The 20,343-nt window shown below is 34.2% G+C and overlaps 1 protein-coding gene and 1 pseudogene across 3 annotated transcripts; one reads left to right on the plus strand and one right to left on the minus strand.

Moving 5' to 3' along the window:
• Positions 1 to 4,490: 4,490 nt before the first annotated feature.
• On the minus strand, positions 4,491 to 14,318 carry LOC7480795 (telomerase reverse transcriptase). 3 transcript variants are annotated; one of them, XM_024596718.2, is made up of 11 exons: positions 13,929 to 14,318; positions 13,637 to 13,853; positions 13,145 to 13,530; positions 12,903 to 13,023; positions 12,479 to 12,623; positions 10,980 to 11,118; positions 9,636 to 10,871; positions 6,994 to 7,538; positions 6,028 to 6,300; positions 5,618 to 5,895; positions 4,491 to 4,951 (listed from the first exon to the last, which is right to left on the minus strand). In XM_024596718.2, exons 1-10 carry the CDS (start codon positions 14,250 to 14,252, stop codon positions 5,622 to 5,624), a joined length of 3,660 nt encoding a protein of 1,219 aa, XP_024452486.2. In that variant the 5' UTR covers positions 14,253 to 14,318; the 3' UTR covers positions 4,491 to 4,951; positions 5,618 to 5,621. The 3 variants fall into 3 exon arrangements, with proteins under 3 accessions (XP_024452486.2, XP_024452485.2, XP_024452488.2); XM_024596717.2 differs by having other exon boundaries at positions 12,903 to 13,029; XM_024596720.2 differs by lacking the exon at positions 13,929 to 14,318 and having other exon boundaries at positions 12,903 to 13,029; positions 13,620 to 13,753.
• Positions 14,319 to 15,119: 801 nt separating this feature from the next.
• Positions 15,120 to 20,109, plus strand: LOC7478138 (uncharacterized; annotated as a pseudogene).
• Positions 20,110 to 20,343: the final 234 nt, after the last annotated feature.

The following is a 20,343-nucleotide window of genomic DNA, read 5'->3' on the forward strand; positions in this document are numbered from 1 at the left end:
GAGTCTTAACTTTAAGAGTTAATACAATTATGAATCATTTCCCCCTCATTTTCTTCTACAATCTTATCATTCTACATTATTTTTTTTAAAAAAATTTGTTTTGTGGCTACCTTTAATTTCTTTTTTATTGGTTTGTTTAGGTCTCATTTTACCTATACCATGAGTTTTGCAAGCTTTTTTTAGATAAGGATTTTTAAAGAAACTATTTTGTTTTGTATTTAATTTTTGCATATTTTTTTATTTTAGTTTATATAAAAAAGTTATGTGAAAAAAATAGTTATTTTGAAATAATATTTCTAATATGTTCGGTCATGCATAATTGTTTTCCATTTATTTTATGCACTCGGTTTCATATGTGTTTTTATTTCTATTATCTTTTATTGATTTTAATAAATATATTTGGTGGACACAAACGAGTAAATATTTGATTTTACGAGATCAAATATTTTGATCTACATTCATTTCTCAATTTTTCCAGTTTGTCTTTTAATTATTATCAATGATTTTTTTAGTTATTTATTTACATAGATGATTATTAGATGTTTAGATAAATTTTTTGATTTATATTTATAATTTTTTTATTACCAAAATAGCTTTGTATATTCACCTATGAAGCACGGGTAAAATAACTCTCTCTCTCTCTCTCTCTCTCTCTATATATATATATATATATATATATATATATATATATATATATAAGTAAAAAAGCAGAAGGAATATTCGCTAACATCACGGATTTTAAATAAAGGTGAGTATCCATTCAAACAGTTTGTTTTGGATCTAAAAAATCCGATCAAACTAAGTTTTTTTTTTCTTTAAAAATTTTGAACTGAATAAATATAATTAGTTCGGTTTGGTTGAACATTTTTTAAAATCAAAGTTCAATTTAGTTAATAAAACTTTTAATTGAGCTATTGTTTTTTACAGGATTCGATTTAAAGAGCCTTTAACTTATAATGAGTTTTTTTTATTTAGTTTTAATTTTTAAAATCAAAATCAAACCGAGCTAATTTTTGTTTTAAAATTTCTAACCAAAATTATCTAAAAAGTTAAAAAAACACTCATTTGGTTAATTTCAAGTTATTTAATTTTAGGAGTTTTTTCAATTCGGTTTTTTCAATTTTGATTTTTTGAGCTGAAATTCAACTAAACCATTTTTTTTTAATTCCTAACCAAAATTACTCAAAAAAAAAAAAAAAGAAATTCAAAACACATTCGATTTGATTAATTTCATGTTGTTTTTTAACCTTGATTTGCTCACCCCTAACTGCAAAACTGAAATGGAAATTGGCAGAGAGGAAAAACGAAAAAAAAACGAGAGAAAGAAGAGGGAATTTCAAAGACAACAGACTTCAAGAAACGAAAAACTAAGTTCATTTCTGTGTCCAAATAAAAATGTTCACAAACAGTACTGTTAACCTGTCGAAATGATGGGCATGCATCTGCCGAAACAGCACAAGCATGCATTTCTTTAAATTTCTCTTCAAACACCAAGCTCACAACCGTGGCTTTCCCATATATATATATATAATCCTCAAATCGTTGTCTTTCTGAGCCTCTGCTGCCTTTCCTCTCCTCTCAAGTCACTCATTGTTCTTGTTTTTTCTCAGATGAAACTTCCCCTGCCTCGCCTTCCTTAGCTGATCCCTTCTTTATTTCATCCTGCAAAAGTATTAAAATGGCTAATCACAAAGATTACATATAGGATGAGAAACTTATCGTAAGGTGTATGCTTACTTACCACCTCATCAAGCAAGGATCCAAGGGATTTCTTATCTTCTTCATTCTTTTCAACATTTTCTTCTGCAACCTTTTCTACGCCCTCTAGCTCAACCTCCACGGTTTCCTCCTTGGAAGGCTCGGGTACTGGGGCTGAGCCAGCATCACCCTTCAAGTCCTTTGGTGCACTAGCACAGCCTCCCATGCTCGATGTTCAAATAGAGACTAAAACTCTCTCCCTTTCCTTGTTTGATTGTTAAAAGAAGAGAGAGAATGCTAGCTTTTATCGATGGAGATGGCTTTGTTTTGGTGTTTATATATATATATATATATATAGAGAGAGAGAGAGGGGGGGGGGGGGTGATCGGTGCTTTTCATTTCTTTTCTTTGCAGTAGCTACGGCCAGCCGAGTTACTCTCTATGGCTTAGAAAGATTTTAGGAGTATTCAGAAATAGTTCTCGACAACTTGGGGCCGATAACTATATCACAGGCTGTGGCTATTCATTCTTATACATTGCACATAATTTATTAGCTGTGTATACTTCAAAATACATGACCATTTGCTACATTCTTCCTTTTCTTTTTGTTTGCTGCTCTCCATTTTTGTACGTTTTCAAAGTCATATGTTCTTGGTTATTGAATCTTATCATAGTTGTCTTATCTAATCCAGGGTTTAACCCAGTTTAGAGCTTGGATCACTTAGATTATTGGATTGATCCGCAGGTCACTTGATCAACCTAGATCAACAAAAACTAAAAACTAAATAATCACTAGAGAGGGTTTTATTCGAGTTTAGACGGGTTAACTGAATTGTGGTCAATATCCAAAACAATTTAAAATAAAATCTGATTCGAATTAAGTTTTGGGTTAGCTGATCACCAAATCGACCTGCTATATCAAGTCGAGTTTAATAACTATAATTCTTAATTCTTGTTCTCACATGAAAATCAGCTCCTATAAATCAATCCTAAACGATGTTATTTTGGACAAAAACTAAAAACTAAATAATCACCAGAGAGGGTTTTATTCGGTTTCAGATGGGTTAATCGGATTGTGGTCAATGTCCAAAACAGTTTGAAATGAAATCTGATTCGAATTAAGTTTTAGGTTGGCTGATCACTAGATCGACCCGTTATATCAAGTCGAGTTTAATAACTATAATTCTTAATTCTTGTTCTCACGTGTAAACCAGCTCCTTGTAAATCAATCCTAAAACGGTGTTATTTTGGACAAAAAGTAAAAACTAAATAATCATTGGACAGAGTTTTATTCGGTTCAATCGGGTTAACCGGATTGTGGTTAATATCCAAAACAGTTTGAAATAAAATCTAATTCAAATTAAGTTTTAAATTGAATGGTCATCAGATGGATTCTCTGTATCAAATCAAGTTTAATAACTCTAATTCTTAATTCTTTCTCTCACGTGAAAACCACTTCTGTGAACTATAATATTATGGTTAGTGATTAAATTAGGGAAAATACTTGATTTTTCGTGTCAGTTTTTGTTCTATTAAAAATCCTGTGTGTTGCTATTTTTTTATTTTTTTTATAATTGAAGTGGACATTTACCCCTGCATTACGTGGAGATATTATTTTATAAATCTTGCTAAATTGTTATGCAATAAAAGGAGATAATAAATTAAGATTAACGCACAATACTTTTTTTTTTTTTTTTATTTACGTGGGTGTTCGGGTCAGCTTGCGCGCACCACGACTAATCCCACGACCCACTGAACACCCTACAAATCCAGTAGGCATGTAAAGCACCGCGAGGGTAACAGACGTGCACATGAGAACTCGAACCCAGGAGCAGCGGAAAGAGACAAGCCCCTCCCACCACCAGGCCAAGACCCTCAGTGCACAATACTTCATATATATGTCTATTGCCACTCATACAAAACAAGATCAGATAGATAAATTTGTTTAGAGGTTTGCATGTCACGTATGTGTAGTGTACTGAAAGGGAGAGAAAAGGAGCAATATGTGTAGTGAGCTGAAAAAAAACCTTCAATCACTAAGTTAATGGATTAATATATTAGTTTTCGGATTAATTTAGTTCATCGTTTTTATTTGAAATAATATTATTTAAGTTTTTTTAAAATTTAAATTAATTAATTTTAAATTAAGTTTAGTTAGTTAAACAAATTTAATGGGATTAATATCAAAACTAAAAAAATTTAAAATCTTAACAGAATCAAGTTTTGTTTTGTAAGTTTTTTATATTAACAAATAATTTTTATAGTGTTGCAAACTAGTCAAACAATTAACCAATGAAGTGTTGGTCTAGTAGTTAAGATACTGCTATATCCCTCCAAGGATGAGAATACAAATTCGATTCTAAGAAAATGCACTTATTAGAAGAGACAGCCACGAACCCGGAACTAGACTAATTTTATCTTTTAAAAACACACGAGGATAACCAGATAAAAAAAATCAAACAATTTGAGCAGTTCGTGATCATCAATAAAGAAAAGTGTAGAACATGATAAAAACGGAGCGTATTTTCTCATTACCTTCCATGTATTGTTTGTTTGCCAGACATGCTAAGATTGGTTATAGCATGTTATCTAATATATCTAAAACACTTGGAAAATATTAATTTCTTCGAAAAAGAAACTTTTTTTTAAAAAAAATTATATAGTGATGAGCATGAAGTATGCAATTTAATTAGAGTTTTAAAAAATTACAAAAACAACAATAAATAACTAAAGGCATTCAACTTTGGGGTGCAAAGAAAAAAAAAGGAAATATATCAAGGAAAAATAATTAATGATGCAAAAAATCCAAGACCTATCACTGATCATGACAAGACTCACTCCTCTATTTCCAGATCCAAAAATTTCAAGACATTTTTAATTCTTTAATTCTATGAATAAAAACATAGATATTGAATTTTTTTTTTAATCTTTCATAAATTGAATTCAATTTTCGAAAACTTTCTACAAATCTAAATATGGATATTGAAAACGACATCGAAATAGGAACTTTCATAGGTTTCCACACACTCCCATATGCCTTGAGCTTAAGCGCAGGTGGACATCTTTTTTTTCTTTTTCTTTTTTTCCAAGACAAATGCTGCAACCTGCGTGTGCATACCGCACGCCTCCTTACAGGGCATCTTCACTGCCGGACTGGTGGGATTCATATAGACTTCATATGTGCTACTTTGAGGCTCCATATCTCCGTTTCTAGTGTTCTTGAACTCGTCAGAGAGCTTGCACTGCATACTATCTATAACAACAGATATCAAGCACAAACAATAAAGCATAAGAAAATTACAAGACACAGAAAAACCAATTCATCATAATTCACAGAGACTCATTCAAGTCCAATTTACACACCATTCCCAGATTTAGTGCTTGTGACAGATGCACATGAGGTAATCATTTCATGCCATTTGATGCTTTCTAAAGTTACCATGTATGTCCATAATACGAGTTTGAAACAGAAACTGATGCAAACAACCATATTAATCATCCATGAGCACAAAATTAAGAACTGCAAGAGTAAAATGAACTGACTTCTTGCTGCAAAATGTGAACAGGCAAACGGTGGATTTGGAAGTCAAGGGGGCAAGAAAAACCTTGTAATTCAAATAGGTGCACATGCTAGGTGACAACCCTTTTAAGTACAAAAAAATAATTAGAGTTGCTTTCCCAGATATTTTTTATTGAAATCAAAATTTCATATGATCCTCGCTGCAGCCAGCCCACCAGCAAACAGTTTTTTAATCTCTTGTTAAACACCCTCGAACTAAAACATCATACCCTTCGTTAATCCCTTGAGTTAGCCCTTTTTTAACAACCTCATAAGAAACACTCTTTTAAAGTAGTGGGACAGTACAAGTGATGTCAGAAATGAAAGAGGCAGGTTAATCTTTGAGATATCATCACGTACCTATCTAATACTTGATTTTCCAAAGTAAAGAGGAGTGGGAGCTATCAACTGCATATTTTAGATGAGACGATGTACTCCCGCCTATTCTATGTTTTGATAACTTCAAACTCAATCGAGAGAGCAACTCCTTATACCGCGATTGTTTTCTCTTCAGCACTTGGATATAGGCAGTCAACCCAAGCCATTCAACTTCTCCGACCTCCAATTGAAGAATTGGGTGGAAACAAGATCCAAGGTGCATAGAACGCATCCTTCTCTTTATGAGAACATACATATACCTAGTTGTCAATGAACAAAGAGAGAGAACAAGAGGTAATAGACATGAAAAGAATTAAAAAAAAAAACGCTATCCTACATTTCAGAAACTGAGAGAGAGAATAAACAAAAGAGCCATTTTATTAGATCCAAACCTCAAGGACCTTTCAATCATGTTTGCGTAGAATGTTGCACTCAGATGGCAGTGGAACGACATGCTAGAGACATAACAATGGAACTTCATTGCACATAACAAAAATGCTTGGTAGATGTTTAATCTGACAACAGGTGCTGAGTTTATATTAGAATCGAAGAATATGGGATGGCACTTAGGTCTCATGAAGTTCCACAGCTTCCTCTCTAGATGTTGACAAGGTTTACCTTGCCAGCAGACAGTAAGAGTAGAGTTTAAATGGTTGTTCAGATACCTGTTTAGTAGATTAAACAAGTTATTGCTTGAACACATTAAACACAAATATTGAATGCTATAGAATGTATAGTAACAAATCTGCGTGATGAATGCTATATGAAACATGCTGATGCAGAACCAAAAGAAAAGGTTCCATGAACAAGAGGAACCAACACCTTAGGGGAATCCAGATCAAAACACAAGAGGATATCCATCTCTCTTTGGTAACTCTAGTGCAAAATTTCATCAAAAAAACAGTTTTAACTCATAAGACAGTCTTATGTGCTCTATATGGGTGCCAAACCTTAAGAGTCACAAATAAATAAATGAGTCTAAATATCCTATAAAATTCATTAACATCATGTTCTCCTAGATAATTCAGTTCACACCAAAAGAAGATCTTGCGTTTTTTGAACTGGAAAAAAGGATCTCTTTTGGGTAATATAATAATAGAAATCTACCTCCAAAAATGAGAACATCCTTCGATAGTCAAATAATGTATAAATCTTCAACAGATTCTCCATCACAGTAAGATTATTTGGATCAATTTACAAGTCCAGAAATAAATCTCAAAGACTCAAAGTCTTTGGGCCTACAGCCTATAGCTACGAACTACATGGCATCCATTAAAATTACCAGCCAAACAACACAACAGAAAAGTCTAAGTAAGCAATAGGATAAGACCTATCCAGCAAAAATTCAAAGAACTAACCTCGTATAATCTGCCTGGACTTCTAAAGTGCACGAGTTTAAAAGCAAGCCACTCCATCGAAGAAAGGAGATACCATCCCCACCAACATAGAGCTTGTTTGACTGAAGCCCTGATACTTGTTCAGTATCCAAATTAAGACAAAACTTTTCCTCATTCATGAAGCAGTTATAATCCCTAAATCCACTCCTTAACTGAGAGAAAAGGCCAGCAGCCTGCTTTTTAGATGTTGATATAAAAAGAAAATCATCAATGAACCTAAGAAGCATGTAATGAGGAGATGAGATGACTTTATCCCTACTGCTACTTCCTATAGCAGAGGCATCCTGATAGCAATGTCTTCTTGATAGATCTTCAAGAAAAGGAAAGATCACATTCCTTTCAAGGTGCCCATAGTATAATGAGCAAAGCAGGGAAGACAAAATGCTTCCTTGAGGTATACCTTTTCTTTGCAAGTAAAACTTATCATCAAACTGAAGAACATTGCGCTTCACATGCTCAGTGAGATTGGACAGGAGTTGTTCCCTTTTCAGATACCTACTGCGCCCCTGCAACATAACAAAAGACAAAATTTTCAAACGGTTAGCTTTTGACAAGATTACATACCTGCATCAGTGAGATCTATATACCTCTGCAATCAAGCCACCTGTATATGTTTGAAAGAGTGATTGGTTTATTACTCTGTTGATATAAATGAGATCCCACTGCCAAGGCTATTTGCAAAATGGGCTCAAGAAAGTGAATCAATGAGAAAAGTGCATTGGTGGTTAATGGAACTACTGTTCTCAAGGGCTCAAATTAAGTAATGTAAGTGTTATCTTTTATCTAAAGAATCCTCGATGCTACACCAATGTCGAGGCTGAAATTTTCAGTAGCTATGATCACACATAAAGATGTAGATATGCCACTAACTACATTTTACAGTGGATGAGACTCAAACTCTCAATCTCATCGTTGAATGTTCCACAAGGAGCTCACTTACCACTACAACTATCCATTATTGACATTATTTTAAAAATGAGAATAAAAGGCTCAATCTATCCTTGTATAATGGGACAATTCTTCAACATGCCCTTATATTTCTAATTGTGTCTATTTAAACCCTGAGTTTTCTCCAAAATATCATTCCATCCATTTTTTCTATCTAAATTAACAGAAAAGTCATGTGACTTGTACATGGATGGAAGGACATATTGAAAAACAATACTTTATTCAAGTATTAAGCAGGCACAATTAGAGATATAATGACAGATAAGAGAATTATCCTATTATATAAGGATATAATGAACTATTTACCCTAAAAATAATAATAAAACAAACTGAAATTAGAATAAAATGTTAGGTAAAAATATTAATTGACATTAGAGTAAGAAACAGGTGGTGATACGGGATGATTTTATTTCAAAATTTGTTTTTTTATTATTATTTTTGTCAACAAGTAATATTTTACCTCATTCACAGCAGCTGTAGACTCATTTTCGTGTTGTTGGTCCAAAAGATAACTTTCGGACATACTGTTTTGCAACAAAAAAAAATTATGGAGAAAGAGGAAAATAAGATGAATTCAACAAGGTTGTTGCATCTAAGGAGAAAAACATTGAATCTGAAGCTGGAGATGTTGAAAAAGATGCTAAATCTATGGAATTTTTGGCTGGTGAATAAGAAATTCATGTGGACTCGAGAAGTTGTGGTGGATGATGAATTAAATTTTGAAGCTGCAAATCAACCAAACAATGTGTGTTTTGAACAGGCCGTTGATTTTACCATTCCAAGTTTCATTCAAAGTTTAAAAGGCAAAAGGTTTCGTCCATCCTCTTATTTCTTAAAGAAGTGAAGTCAAGCATGTTCCTAGATATTCAAAATACAAAAAGATTCTTACTTCAACACTATGAAACTCAAGGAAGAGTTTTTCTAATGAGAGGATAATGATGCAGTCAATGATAGATCAGTTTAGAAATTACAGTTATTTTTTTGTAAACTTAGTGCATTTAGGATTTTGTTTGCTGAGGAATATTATTAATGCATGTTTTCTTTTTCCTGCTTAGTTTGGCGCAACTAGCGTGTTTGATGCTTCTAAAAAGAGCACGTACTTTATGTAATCATAGGACTTTGAATAATGAAATTTGAGTATTTTGGTGTAGTTTTGAGGGTTTTGGCCTTGTGTGTTCTTTCTTCTGCTTCTCTTCTCTTTTCTCTTCTTTCTTTTATTATATTTCTTTCTTCCTACAGAAACATCGGTTACCATTCACTCCTATGGTAAATATCCTCCCAAAACATATCCTCAATCCATTGCAATTCCACATGCATCAAATCTTAACCCAAATCCCAATCCAAAATCCCTAGCCCACCACAAATTCAACTTGCTCAGTGTTTAACAAGATTCAGTCGAGTTTTCTATCGATACCTATAACTTCTGTTACATTTTCCAAGCATGTTGTCCTTTGCAAGATTCAAATGGTCTTCTACACCTAAATCCAAATCTATTTGCAGCTGGTTAGATGGATCTGATTCCTCCATTTACTTCTTCACAAGGTTTTATAGATGATCCTAAATGATTAAGTTGATGAAAAATAAAAAAGTAATTAAACATGATTGATTTAATTAAAGAACATTGGAAAAACAAAAGAGGGATTCAAATATAGTACCTGATTAACAAGGACAGTATGCAATGAACCAAAGTGGAGAGAAGAACTGAATCTTGTAAGACCAGTGGTGATGTTTTGATCTCTTGACATAAGGCGCTCATGCGCCCACAAAGATTTTTTAGTGCTGACAACTTGACAAAATCGCTTTAGAAGATATTGATCCTCATATATGACATCTTCCATGACACAAAGCAACTTGTCCTGATCTATGGAATCAAATGCTTTGGATACATCAGAAACAACAATGAACACATCAGGCATGATATTCGATCTTTTATTCAAACAAATTTTAAACTGGCATAACTTTCGGTAGATATCATTATAGTCAAACACTGATGACCCTAGCTTGTCTGGTTCTTTCAACTGTATACCTTTCAGAACAGCATGTGTTTCACGTAGAACGCAATTTACAGACTTAAAATGTTCACATTTGACCACCTTGGTAATGAATTGTTTTTTTCTCTGCATTCGAAATGACTGGAGTTCAGAAGTGGATTTTTTAGGCATTTTTGATGATGCTTTAAGATTTGCTATCATCCTTATTCCATTTTTCTTTGGAAGAAGCCTGAGCTTTGAGAAACCAAACAACCTACAGCCTGTGATACTTTCAGCACTAGCTTCATCCAAGCACTGATAGTTCTGGTCTTTCAAGCAAGAAATGGCTCTATTTCTTAATTTCTCCCAAATTGACTTCCTGTAATAATAGATTTCATGTTTCCCATGCTCACTTTCAGTTACATAGAAGTTGGCTTGTACCAATGGCACAACCAGAGATGAAAAGAACCAATATATCCATTTCTGTACAAGTAGGTGTTTCAAATCATTTGCAGCACCATTCCATTTATATAAATCCTTATGCAAGCCTGCAGTATGACCTGGCATATTATTCAGCATATGAGTATCCAAGAAGCATGAACAGTGTTTGTCTGACACAAACGGAAACCCAGAAGTCTTCAACTTATGCATACATTGCTTCAGTGAGAATTTTTCGAACTTTCTGAGCCAAATAAATTTTGCTAAATTTCTCCTTAGGATTCTTCGGTTGACATGATTTCCTAGCAACTCAGGAGGGACTGCATTTCTACAAACAGCCCATATAAATGACACAACCTGACTTTTTGAGCAATAAGATTTTAGTGTCACTATCTGATGATCAGTTGTTTCCAGAGTTTTATCACGGCGTTCATTAACAACAGCATGTGATTTCCCAGAGAATTCTCTCTCCAAATTACACCCCTAAAAGAGAATTTTCCACAAAAGGAATAAATTTTCTGGCAAGCAAAAGGAAATTAAACTAGTCACAAACCTCTCAGACTTCACGGAGGTCCCAGGATGAAAACTTACCTCAAACACCGAGTTTGAATTTTCTATGGCATTTTGATTCGATGATGAAACAAAGCAGTGCCTATGTATTAATCTTGCATACTTGCAGCATTGAGTTTGTCTTACAAGAACCTTAACCAATTTAACAAGGGAATGGTACCTAGGAAAGGAAAATAACAATAAATTAGTACATTGTAACATAGAGGTAATTTGGTATCCATTCTGCATGTAACATATTCCTATAATTTCCTAAGTACCCATAGTTTTGCATAACCTACATATTTGTGCTTTAAAGGACCAAATAGCTTCCACGAAATACTATCTATTTTTTAGCGGAAGAGAGGAATTTGAGGCAGCATGCAGTGTTTTCAGATATTTTTTTGTTTTGTTTGGCTAGACAGAAATTTCAGAACTGTTATTCTTTCTTGGAAAAGTTCCCTTTCTAATCATTAGTTTAATAGAAGGATCACTTATCTTCCTCAGGGTATCCTCTATTTGAAGCTTTCTGAAGTTTACTTTAGCTGGTATTAAATGAGATTGGAAAGCACATTCATATCTGAAGCACTTTCTTGGCTTCCTTATAATTGACTTTCACAGAAAAGAAAGATAAAAACTATCAGTGTTGAATTAATATAATCTTATGAAAATTCTGACTCTGAGGAACCCTTGTCTATGGATTGGCTTGAGGCGGATCCCATGCCTCTAGTAACGAGGCTTTTGAAACTTGATGAGACGGAAAGTTTCTGCCACAAAAGTTTTGACAGCATGCCAGATCACATTTCACTATATAATATCCCATTAGAGGCTCTATTAGCATTCAGTATCAATATCATGCATTTCCATCACTCATCTATTCAGTATTGCACCATCCATAGCAGCCATATCAACTCTATTAAGCTATTTGGTAATTCCTGCCTTCACAGAATTCCTACCTCCATCCCCTTGACCAACCCCCAACCCCCCTCCCCAATAAAAAAAGAAAAGAAACGAAACGTAATGAAACAAAAAGAAATATAGTGAACCAGTCTTCCAGAGAATAACAAAATGGCTTGCGAACCCTCCTTCCCTACCACACCCTTTTTGAGCCTAACAATTTCAAGGAACTTATCTGCATGTTTGCTCCAATTATGCCTAAAACAATCTAAGCCAACTATCTAATTGTTCAATCTTGGATCAGCTGGAAAATATCACACACATTGAAGTTATGTGTAGGCATAGCTTACAGAATGTTCTACACTTCAATTAACTGTTCTGAATAGATTATGGCAAATAGACTCTAGCAATGAAAAAAGAACAGAAAAGCCACCCAACCCCATTGTTTCAAGCCTCACAAAGTCAAGTAATGTCTGTTGGGTTAGTTTATTTGTCCATGGTAGCTCAAAGAGGTGAATAATTGCAGAGTTGTAAACATAAGAGGTGGTGCAAATGTTATAACGAAATTACTAAACATGATTAAGAAAACAAAATAGTTAAGTGAATTCTTTACATCAAGAAAATATCACATATAAAGCTTGACTCACAGGCATGTGGATCCCAAGAGACAAAAGTCTTTGCTGTAGGAAAGTGGCATTGACGGAGCACTTACATCTTCATCAGATAGGCCAAAAATACTCCGAATAAGAGACTTTGAACCAATCAAATTAGGCTTCAAGCACATCAGTACATCTAAATATCATTAAGGTCATACAATAACCAAGAAAACAGGAGCAGAAACAACAAGTTAACTTGTACCATGCTCGAGGAGGGAATAATCAACTTTGAAACAAAAGCACATTACTGTCCCACATAACAGCATCATTAGGGTAAATTAATAGCAAAGAACTATATAGTATATATAAGCAATTTGTTTATGGATTGAAGAATTTTAAATGATAACTACTATAATTCTGAACAAAAGGAGACCATGAGCAAAGAACACATGTTTTGAAACATAGGAAAGGATACGGTTTTTTGGAAGCATTGATGAAGGATGTTTTGAATTATAAAATATTGGCCGCCTATCAATCTGTACACCTTTCATGTTAGGAGCTTGTAACACAAGATGACAACAGCATTGTGGCAGCACCTGCAGCTACATAGAAAAGAAAGAAACATATCAAAGAGAAAATATAATTAACTTGAGGAAGCCATCTGTAAGAACCACGGAAAAACAGTTATAACCAAACATGATCTTCAAAAGAAATTACCTTTCCAGGGCTTGAACTGTTCCTGAATTCAAGCGGAAGCCTCTCAGGTGAGCTACCTTCATTCATAATGTAACAAGTCTTACCATCAGTTTCTTTAGCATCCAAAGACCTCTGCTTTTTGCAGCGGCGTCGCTGCCACCCAAATGGCTTCCTGGATCTCAATGTACACTGATACAAGCCTGGAAGTTTTTCATTCGAATGCCCTTCACGGTTAACAGCAGCAACTCCAGTTTTTTCAGATAAACCCTTGTCCTGATCAAAATCAATAACAGGATATGTCGTCCTATCATAACTTAAGGAAGCATCAGCAGTAAGTTGGTGTCTTTTAAGCATTAAGCTAGCAGCATCAGCAGCCTTATCATCCCAATCCCTCTTCCTCTTAAGCCCTGAGAACAAAACCAACAATCAATAATCACTGCAAAAACTAAAATTCCCCAAAAACAAATTGCACAGGTTATGAGGATAGGATCAGGACGTGTGCTGTCAAGTTACCAACAAGATTGGGGGAGTGCCCCTTCCTCCGAGACGACTGAAAGACAAGATCAGTGATAGGAGGACCTGCCACCTGCTGGTGTTGCTGACGAGGCAATGGCAAAAACATTGACGAATACTTCAAAAGGTAATTCATAAATTCATCCCCAACCCTTTCCAACAAAAGGGTCCACACTGAACTCGTCAAAACCTCCGCAATGGGGCTTGAACGAAGACACTGTAAAACCAAATAAGGGCTTATGAATTTTTTTTTAAAAAAAAAACAGGAAGAAAGACTAGTCCAAGTACTTGCCTTGTCATAACCGCTGCATAAAACATTATTCGACAAAGGTTGTTCTGTGATGATGAACTCAATGATGCGGCTCACGATAAGAGGTTGAGGCCATCTGTTTTCGAGATTGAAGTGAGCCACAGGAGGTGCATTGTCGCTGAGGACGATGTAGCAGTCTTTAAGGAGTTTCCGGTAATTGGCGGGATCATCAGCCTTAAAGAGCACAAATGATGATGGAGGATTAGCGATTAGGGATGTCACTGTGTTGCTTAGGGTTCGAGCTCGATATCTGAATACTCTCCATAAAACTTCTGGGACTCTTCCTTTCGTCTTCTTTTTGGACATTTTTGTTTTTCTTCACAGTGCAGTGTGTTTGAGAATTTTCTTAGAGGAAAGGGACGATGGAGGATGATTACTTCAACTTGTAATTAATGTTTTACAATATTTTTTTCTTAAAATTATATTAAAATTATATATTTTTATATTTTAAAATTTATTTTTAATATTAAAATATATGAAAACACTAAAAATAAATTTAAATTTCTAAAAAAAATTTAAATTTTTTTTTAAAATATAAAAACAAAAACGCTTTTAAACTTGTTTATTCATGGTACTCGCGATTCAGTTTTTATTTTATTTGTATTTTAGTATTAAAGAGTAAAATATTTTTTAAAAAATAGTTTTTTATTTAAAAATATATTAAAATAATTTTTTATATTTTTATTTTTAACCTAATATATTAAAATTAAAAAATATTAATTTAATATTTTTTTTCAAAATAAATACACTCAAATACAGTTAAAACTCACTCTGAGGCAATAACTTTTATGTTTGATACATGACTAGTTCATGGTGACTGCCTGCACTCCTTTGTGGGCACAAGCATATCAACGTAAAAAAATACGAGTATTGTTAAGGGGTTGAAGGGGGGGAAAAATTAAATGTGAATTAACAATTTATTATTTATATTTAATAAAATTAATCTATAATTATATATGTTAATATATACTAAAAAAATTACACGAAAGCTAAGAGGCGGAAACAAATAAAGAACCATTTATGCTATTTAATTTTTTTATTTAATTATACATTAATAATATCCATATAATAAAAATTATAAACTAATGATTTAAGAGATATTTATAGTACTTGTATCTTGTTGTTTGATGGAGTAAAGAAATTGAAGAGTTATTTTTTTTTCTAATAGTATTAATGAGAGGTAAATAACATTTACACAACATTAATAAGGGGCAAATATCATTTTTATAATGTTAATGAGATAAAAATATAGCAGATTCTTAGAAAATTTTTATATACTTAGAAGTGCAGGGAGAAAAATACTCATAACATTAATATTTTATATTAAAAATCATAAGAATAAACAAACAAAGCTTTATGACCTAACATGAGATCTATAGTGATCTCCAAATTTTTAGTCATTCAAGCTTGATACACTGCCAAACCAATATCCAATTAGGCCTGGCACGCATACAAGCTCAAGGTTTATAGGTCATGAGGGTCGCCAAACCCATGCTCAAATAGGCTTAGCGTGTATTCAAGCCTAAGAGCGATAAATCTAGTAGTTCACTAGACCCACATGTCTAATTAGACTTGGTGTTTAAGAACAATGTGTTTGACAACTCATTAGATCTATTTTCAATTAGGCTCAGTGCATATCCAAACTGGAGGATGCAGAGTTTGATAGCTTGTTAAATTCATATGTACTTGAGCTCAACTCAATATCTAAATCATGGATAATAAGTATAGAAATTTGCTAAATTTATATTTGCTTGAGTTTAATATATAATTAAACTAAAAATTATATTCGCCACATAAAAAAAAACTTTGGGTTAAAAACAAGCCAAATCCATACTATATCATCCTCATATTTTTTAAGTATAGGAATATTGGATATGGAGATAATCCTAAACCACTTATCTTTGGGTGATCACAATGATTTAGACTCAATTAATTTTTTAAAATATTCTTCATTTACCATAGAATGTTGGCAGAAGTGAGTTTTGGCAAAAGTGTTTGGTGGGTTTTCGAGTTTGGAATGGAGGCTACCAGAAAATCACCACCCTGACTCCCCTTTCTACCTGGTAATCTTCCTTCTGAAGATATCGCTCGAAAGATTGTCAATCGAAGCATACTTGTCAAAGGAATGTATTAACTTTGGTGATAAGGAAGTAGCTGTGAGCAACTGGAAGAAGCTATAAAGAGTTATCCAGACGATAGAAAATTACCTTACTTGACTTGTTAAACTACTTTCAAAGTCACTGTTGACAGCTCTGGAAAGGAAATCAGCTTCCAGGAACAAAATGACCGTATCAAGGGTCTTGCTTACCTCCTTTCAAGGTTTCTTTCTTTTCTTGCTTACGTTTTTTCTAATCTAATCTTGCCAACATTGATTATTAGAAAGATTTAGTACTGTTCGTAAAGATTATGGTTTTTTTTTTTGAATGAGAGATAGGGAACGGGAATTGCATTGAACCCTTTAGTCACTTGTCATGCTTCTAGGTTTATTGTCATTTGCCAGGGTAGAGTAAATTTGAAAAACCCAGATTACAACTTCTGGCTTATGGAAACCGATGACTATGGAGCTCACAATGGGCTTCCGCCGGTCGTCCAAAGAAGAATCTTTTTTGGTCGACAAGTTGGTGGTGCTGACAGGAAGCTCTTACCAACTTATCCATTTAAAAGCCGCAAGTACCTCGGCCCAGCAACTCTGGGTGCAGAGATGGCTTTCTTGATGGCCAACCAAGCACATGTCACCCCAGGGAAAGTCGTCTATGATCCTTTTGTTGGATCTGGCAGCATTCTCATTGCTGCAGCTCACTTTGGGGCAATCACACCATGGTTTGCGTTTTATTGCCCTTTTCTTTCATGTTAATTTACTTTCCATCTGCTACTTACCTTACGAAATCGAAACAATCTATTTGCTGCTTCCAGTAACATCAACTGATGTAAATCTTTCAGGGAGCTGACATTGATTTAGGGCAGTACCTGATGGTCGTGGTCCTAACTGTAATGTTTGGAGCAATTTCAGGCAGGTGATTGAAAGCACTTTATGCATTGCTAAACTGTTCTTGTATATAAAATTATACATCTTAGAGTGAAAATATCTTTTTCCCTTGTAATTTTGTTTGGTTTAGTTATCTGAGGAAATAACTTCATGCTTGCATAAACTATGTTTATTTCTTAATGTATTTATGGATTGTTACCCTCGCCAACTGCTCTTTCAAGGGAGACAACAGTTTCCTCCTTGGCGTTTTGGATTAAAAGAGGTAATCCTTTTTGAGAATGCTTTTTTCGTCCTGGATACAAATGATTCATTCCACCCTCGAGTCTTTATTTGAGTTATAAGGAGGCATGCTTGAATTTCTGCAAAGTTTTTGAAATTATGTCTTTATGCTAAAGCCAAACCACATACTATAATGTTTCAAGACAATATCTGTGCATTCCTGATTATTTTGCTATCTAAAGTTAAAAATTAAATTCTTTACTTAGGTGCTTGTAATTTGCAAATGTAATGATGGTGCTCTGTCACATTTAGCAATTAAGTTTGTTTGGTTTGAAATTTTCTCTCTTTCCCCCTTTTTGGTGTAGAGACATGTCCACTGTTCAAAATAGAGACAGCTGTCTATTAAAAATCGTACACCACCATGGCTGTCTTAAATTTGTTTATGTGAATCATGCATACCTTTCTGCATTAAGATCATGCTTATAAACCATGGGTTTGTTTTGATTGTTGGCTAAAGAAGCACCTTGCAGAGTGATTTAAATGTGAAGGAAGCCTGGTTGTTGAGGGCTTTGACAGTTGAAGTGAGTGCTATTTGCTTCTGTTTGAATAATCTTATGTTAGAAAACAGTATCTAGTCGTCTTTTCTTGAATATTTGTTTGTGTTTGTTTAAAGAGTTTTAAAAATCATTGGAAGTATCTATCTCCTAGTTTCAAAACAGCAAGGAGTGCGATGCATGAAGTGACTGGATAAGTGATCCGAAACAGAAGAAACTTTTAGAAAAAAGGAACCATGCTGGTCGTAAACGTCTTACTTGCCTCATAGCGTTTCATTTGAGTTCAGAATTAAACTGAAACTGATGCGCTGAAAAGAAAATGAGAATGAATCTCATCCGAGAAGATCATTAAAGAACAATGTTTTCAATTGGGTAGATGGGAATGGCCTAGCTGCCAAAGCCTTGTATTTGTTAAAAGGAACCCCTTGTGGGTAAACTTTGGAAATCTTGCACCACCCTACAGGGAGGGGCATGTATCAACGAGTGCTAGATACCTAGGAAGAAATTGAAAACCAAGTCATGTGTGTGGCCACACTTCCAGCCACAAACCTTTTCTGCCAGACTAAGTGAGTGGAGACTCAAGTCCTTGTGAAACTTGATGAAAATAATAGTTGAGGGGCTTTAGAGGTAAACACTAGTTCTTGGGCAAGGAAGAGCTTGCTAGGATGACTAATCCCTGTTCTGATATTATTCTCTCGACATGCTTTTTATGTTCAATGCTGTTGATGTGTTTTTCAACTTTGAGACAAACAACTTCAGGTTCTTTATTTGTAAATGATTCAACCTTTGCTTATCATTTCTTCTCTTTTTCCTTGGGAGTGAGTAGTTTTAATCTTTTGAACTTTTTTCAAAATTGCAGGAAACTTTGCCTATTACTTTTCTATTTCAAGATGAAAACATGAATGATTGTTATGATTGTTCTAGTTCTATGCATGGTGGTTTTTAAAGTATTTTGCTTCATGGAAATAATAGGATGCTGTTTTTGGTACCAGCTAACTTATTGTTTTGACATACTTGTTTTCTGATTGTTGAATTGATTCAATTAAATTCTCTTTGATAGATTTTTGATGCCATAGTTCATGACCCACCTTATGGGGTTCGTGCTGGGGGGTGCAATTCTGGTGGCTGAAAATTGCTCAAGGGAATTGTGCTCATACACTGTTCCTGATGACAAGAAAACTGACCACATACCTTCAACTGCTCCATACAGCTTAGCTGAGTGTGTCGATGATCACTTGACCTTGCTGCTAGAATGCTAGTAATGGGTGGCAGGCTTGTATGCTTTTACCCTGTATTGAGAGAAGATGACGTGGAAAATCACTTTCCAGAGCACCCATGTTTGAAATTGATAGTGTCCTCTGAACAGATTCCAAGTTCACGTTACAGCCAGGTATTACTAACCATAGTGAAGACAGTTTCATACACCGACAAAATCGCTGAGGCAGCCAAGATCAAGCACCAGGAGTTCAAGGAGAATTATGTGAAGTGGTAAGAAGATGGTAATCCTAACTCTTCCGTTTTCAGTCCAGCTCATCCCCAGTTATGTGAAACAACTGATTCTAAATTATATAAAGAACTGAAACCAAAATACAGAGGAAAATATGCATGACTTTGCTGCAACTCCATGTTGTTTATCTAGGACATTACGCCCCCAAAAAAGTGAGCCAGGACATTGTGCCTTGATGACTGCATTTTGCTTGCTCATGATTTTTATCTTGTTGGAGAAAGAATAGATAGATGGAAGGATAGAATATTTATGAAACCAGGAATAACGAGCTTGCTATATTTGCCCTTTTCTGACAAACACGAATCAATGTTATGTCTGCGTTTCATTGCTCACCTTTTCTCAGTGAAACGATCGTGAAGATCTAACAAAGACGAGAGGAGGGAGGCATCATACAAGAGACCTAGTGATGCATAATACTCCATGCTTGCGCAACACTCTGTTAAGCCTTCAGCCTTGCACGTTGCCCTTGTGCAGTATTTCAATGTTTTTTTATTTTATTTGTATGAGTATCAGGAAAAGGATTGTCCCTGTAACTCGCAATCTTCTTCGTTTACTATAATGATTTCGAGTTGGGTTTGACCTTATATGGTGAGATCATGAGGTAGGTGAGGATATCTGCCCATTTCTGGATAGAAGGGAAAATGGAAGCCATTTTCTTCATGCAACGGCTCAGAGATGACTAGTTTACAGCACGTGATACTCTCCTGTTATAGTTTGTGGCTTATTAGGAAATGCTGGAGTAGAGCCACTGTCTTCATCCTTGCGGTACGGTAAAGAGATATTAGATACGATAAAGAGATATTAGATACGATAAAGAGATATTGTAGAAAAATTATCAATTCTCCTGGATGGATTATGATTTACTATAAATATATATTATATAATCTTAAATTGATATATTGTGAAATAAAAAGCTCATTGCTCCTATCTAAAATAAAAATAAAACCATCCTAGAGTTACATCAATATTATTTAATTGACCGGTTTAAAAATAACTTAAATAACTATTAAAAATATTTTAAAAATAAAATTGAAACTTGGTATAGGATAAATTGTAAATTTTTTTTTTTCCTGATATCATATTTCGTCATCTCTTTAGTAATATATTAATAATAATAATAATAATAATAAT

The sequence above is a fragment of the Populus trichocarpa genome, chromosome 3 (genome assembly GCF_000002775.5).
Source record: "Populus trichocarpa isolate Nisqually-1 chromosome 3, P.trichocarpa_v4.1, whole genome shotgun sequence".
Classification (NCBI taxonomy): Eukaryota; Viridiplantae; Streptophyta; class Magnoliopsida; order Malpighiales; family Salicaceae; genus Populus; species Populus trichocarpa.

What these genes read in the sequence shown, in the direction of transcription:
- LOC7480795 (XM_024596717.2), bottom strand. Translation starts at nt 14,252, where the DNA reads ATGTCCAAAAAGAAGACGAAAGGAAGAGTCCCAGAAGTTTTATGGAGA. An exon ending in CTCTTGGGATCCACATGCCT is followed by an intron (nt 11,119 to 12,478) that starts GTGAGTCAAGCT and finishes TTCCTTTCCTAG; the next exon opens with GTACCATTCCCTTGTTAAAT. An exon ending in ATTCAAACTCGGTGTTTGAG is followed by an intron (nt 10,872 to 10,979) that starts GTAAGTTTTCAT and finishes ATTCTCTTTTAG; the next exon opens with GGGTGTAATTTGGAGAGAGA.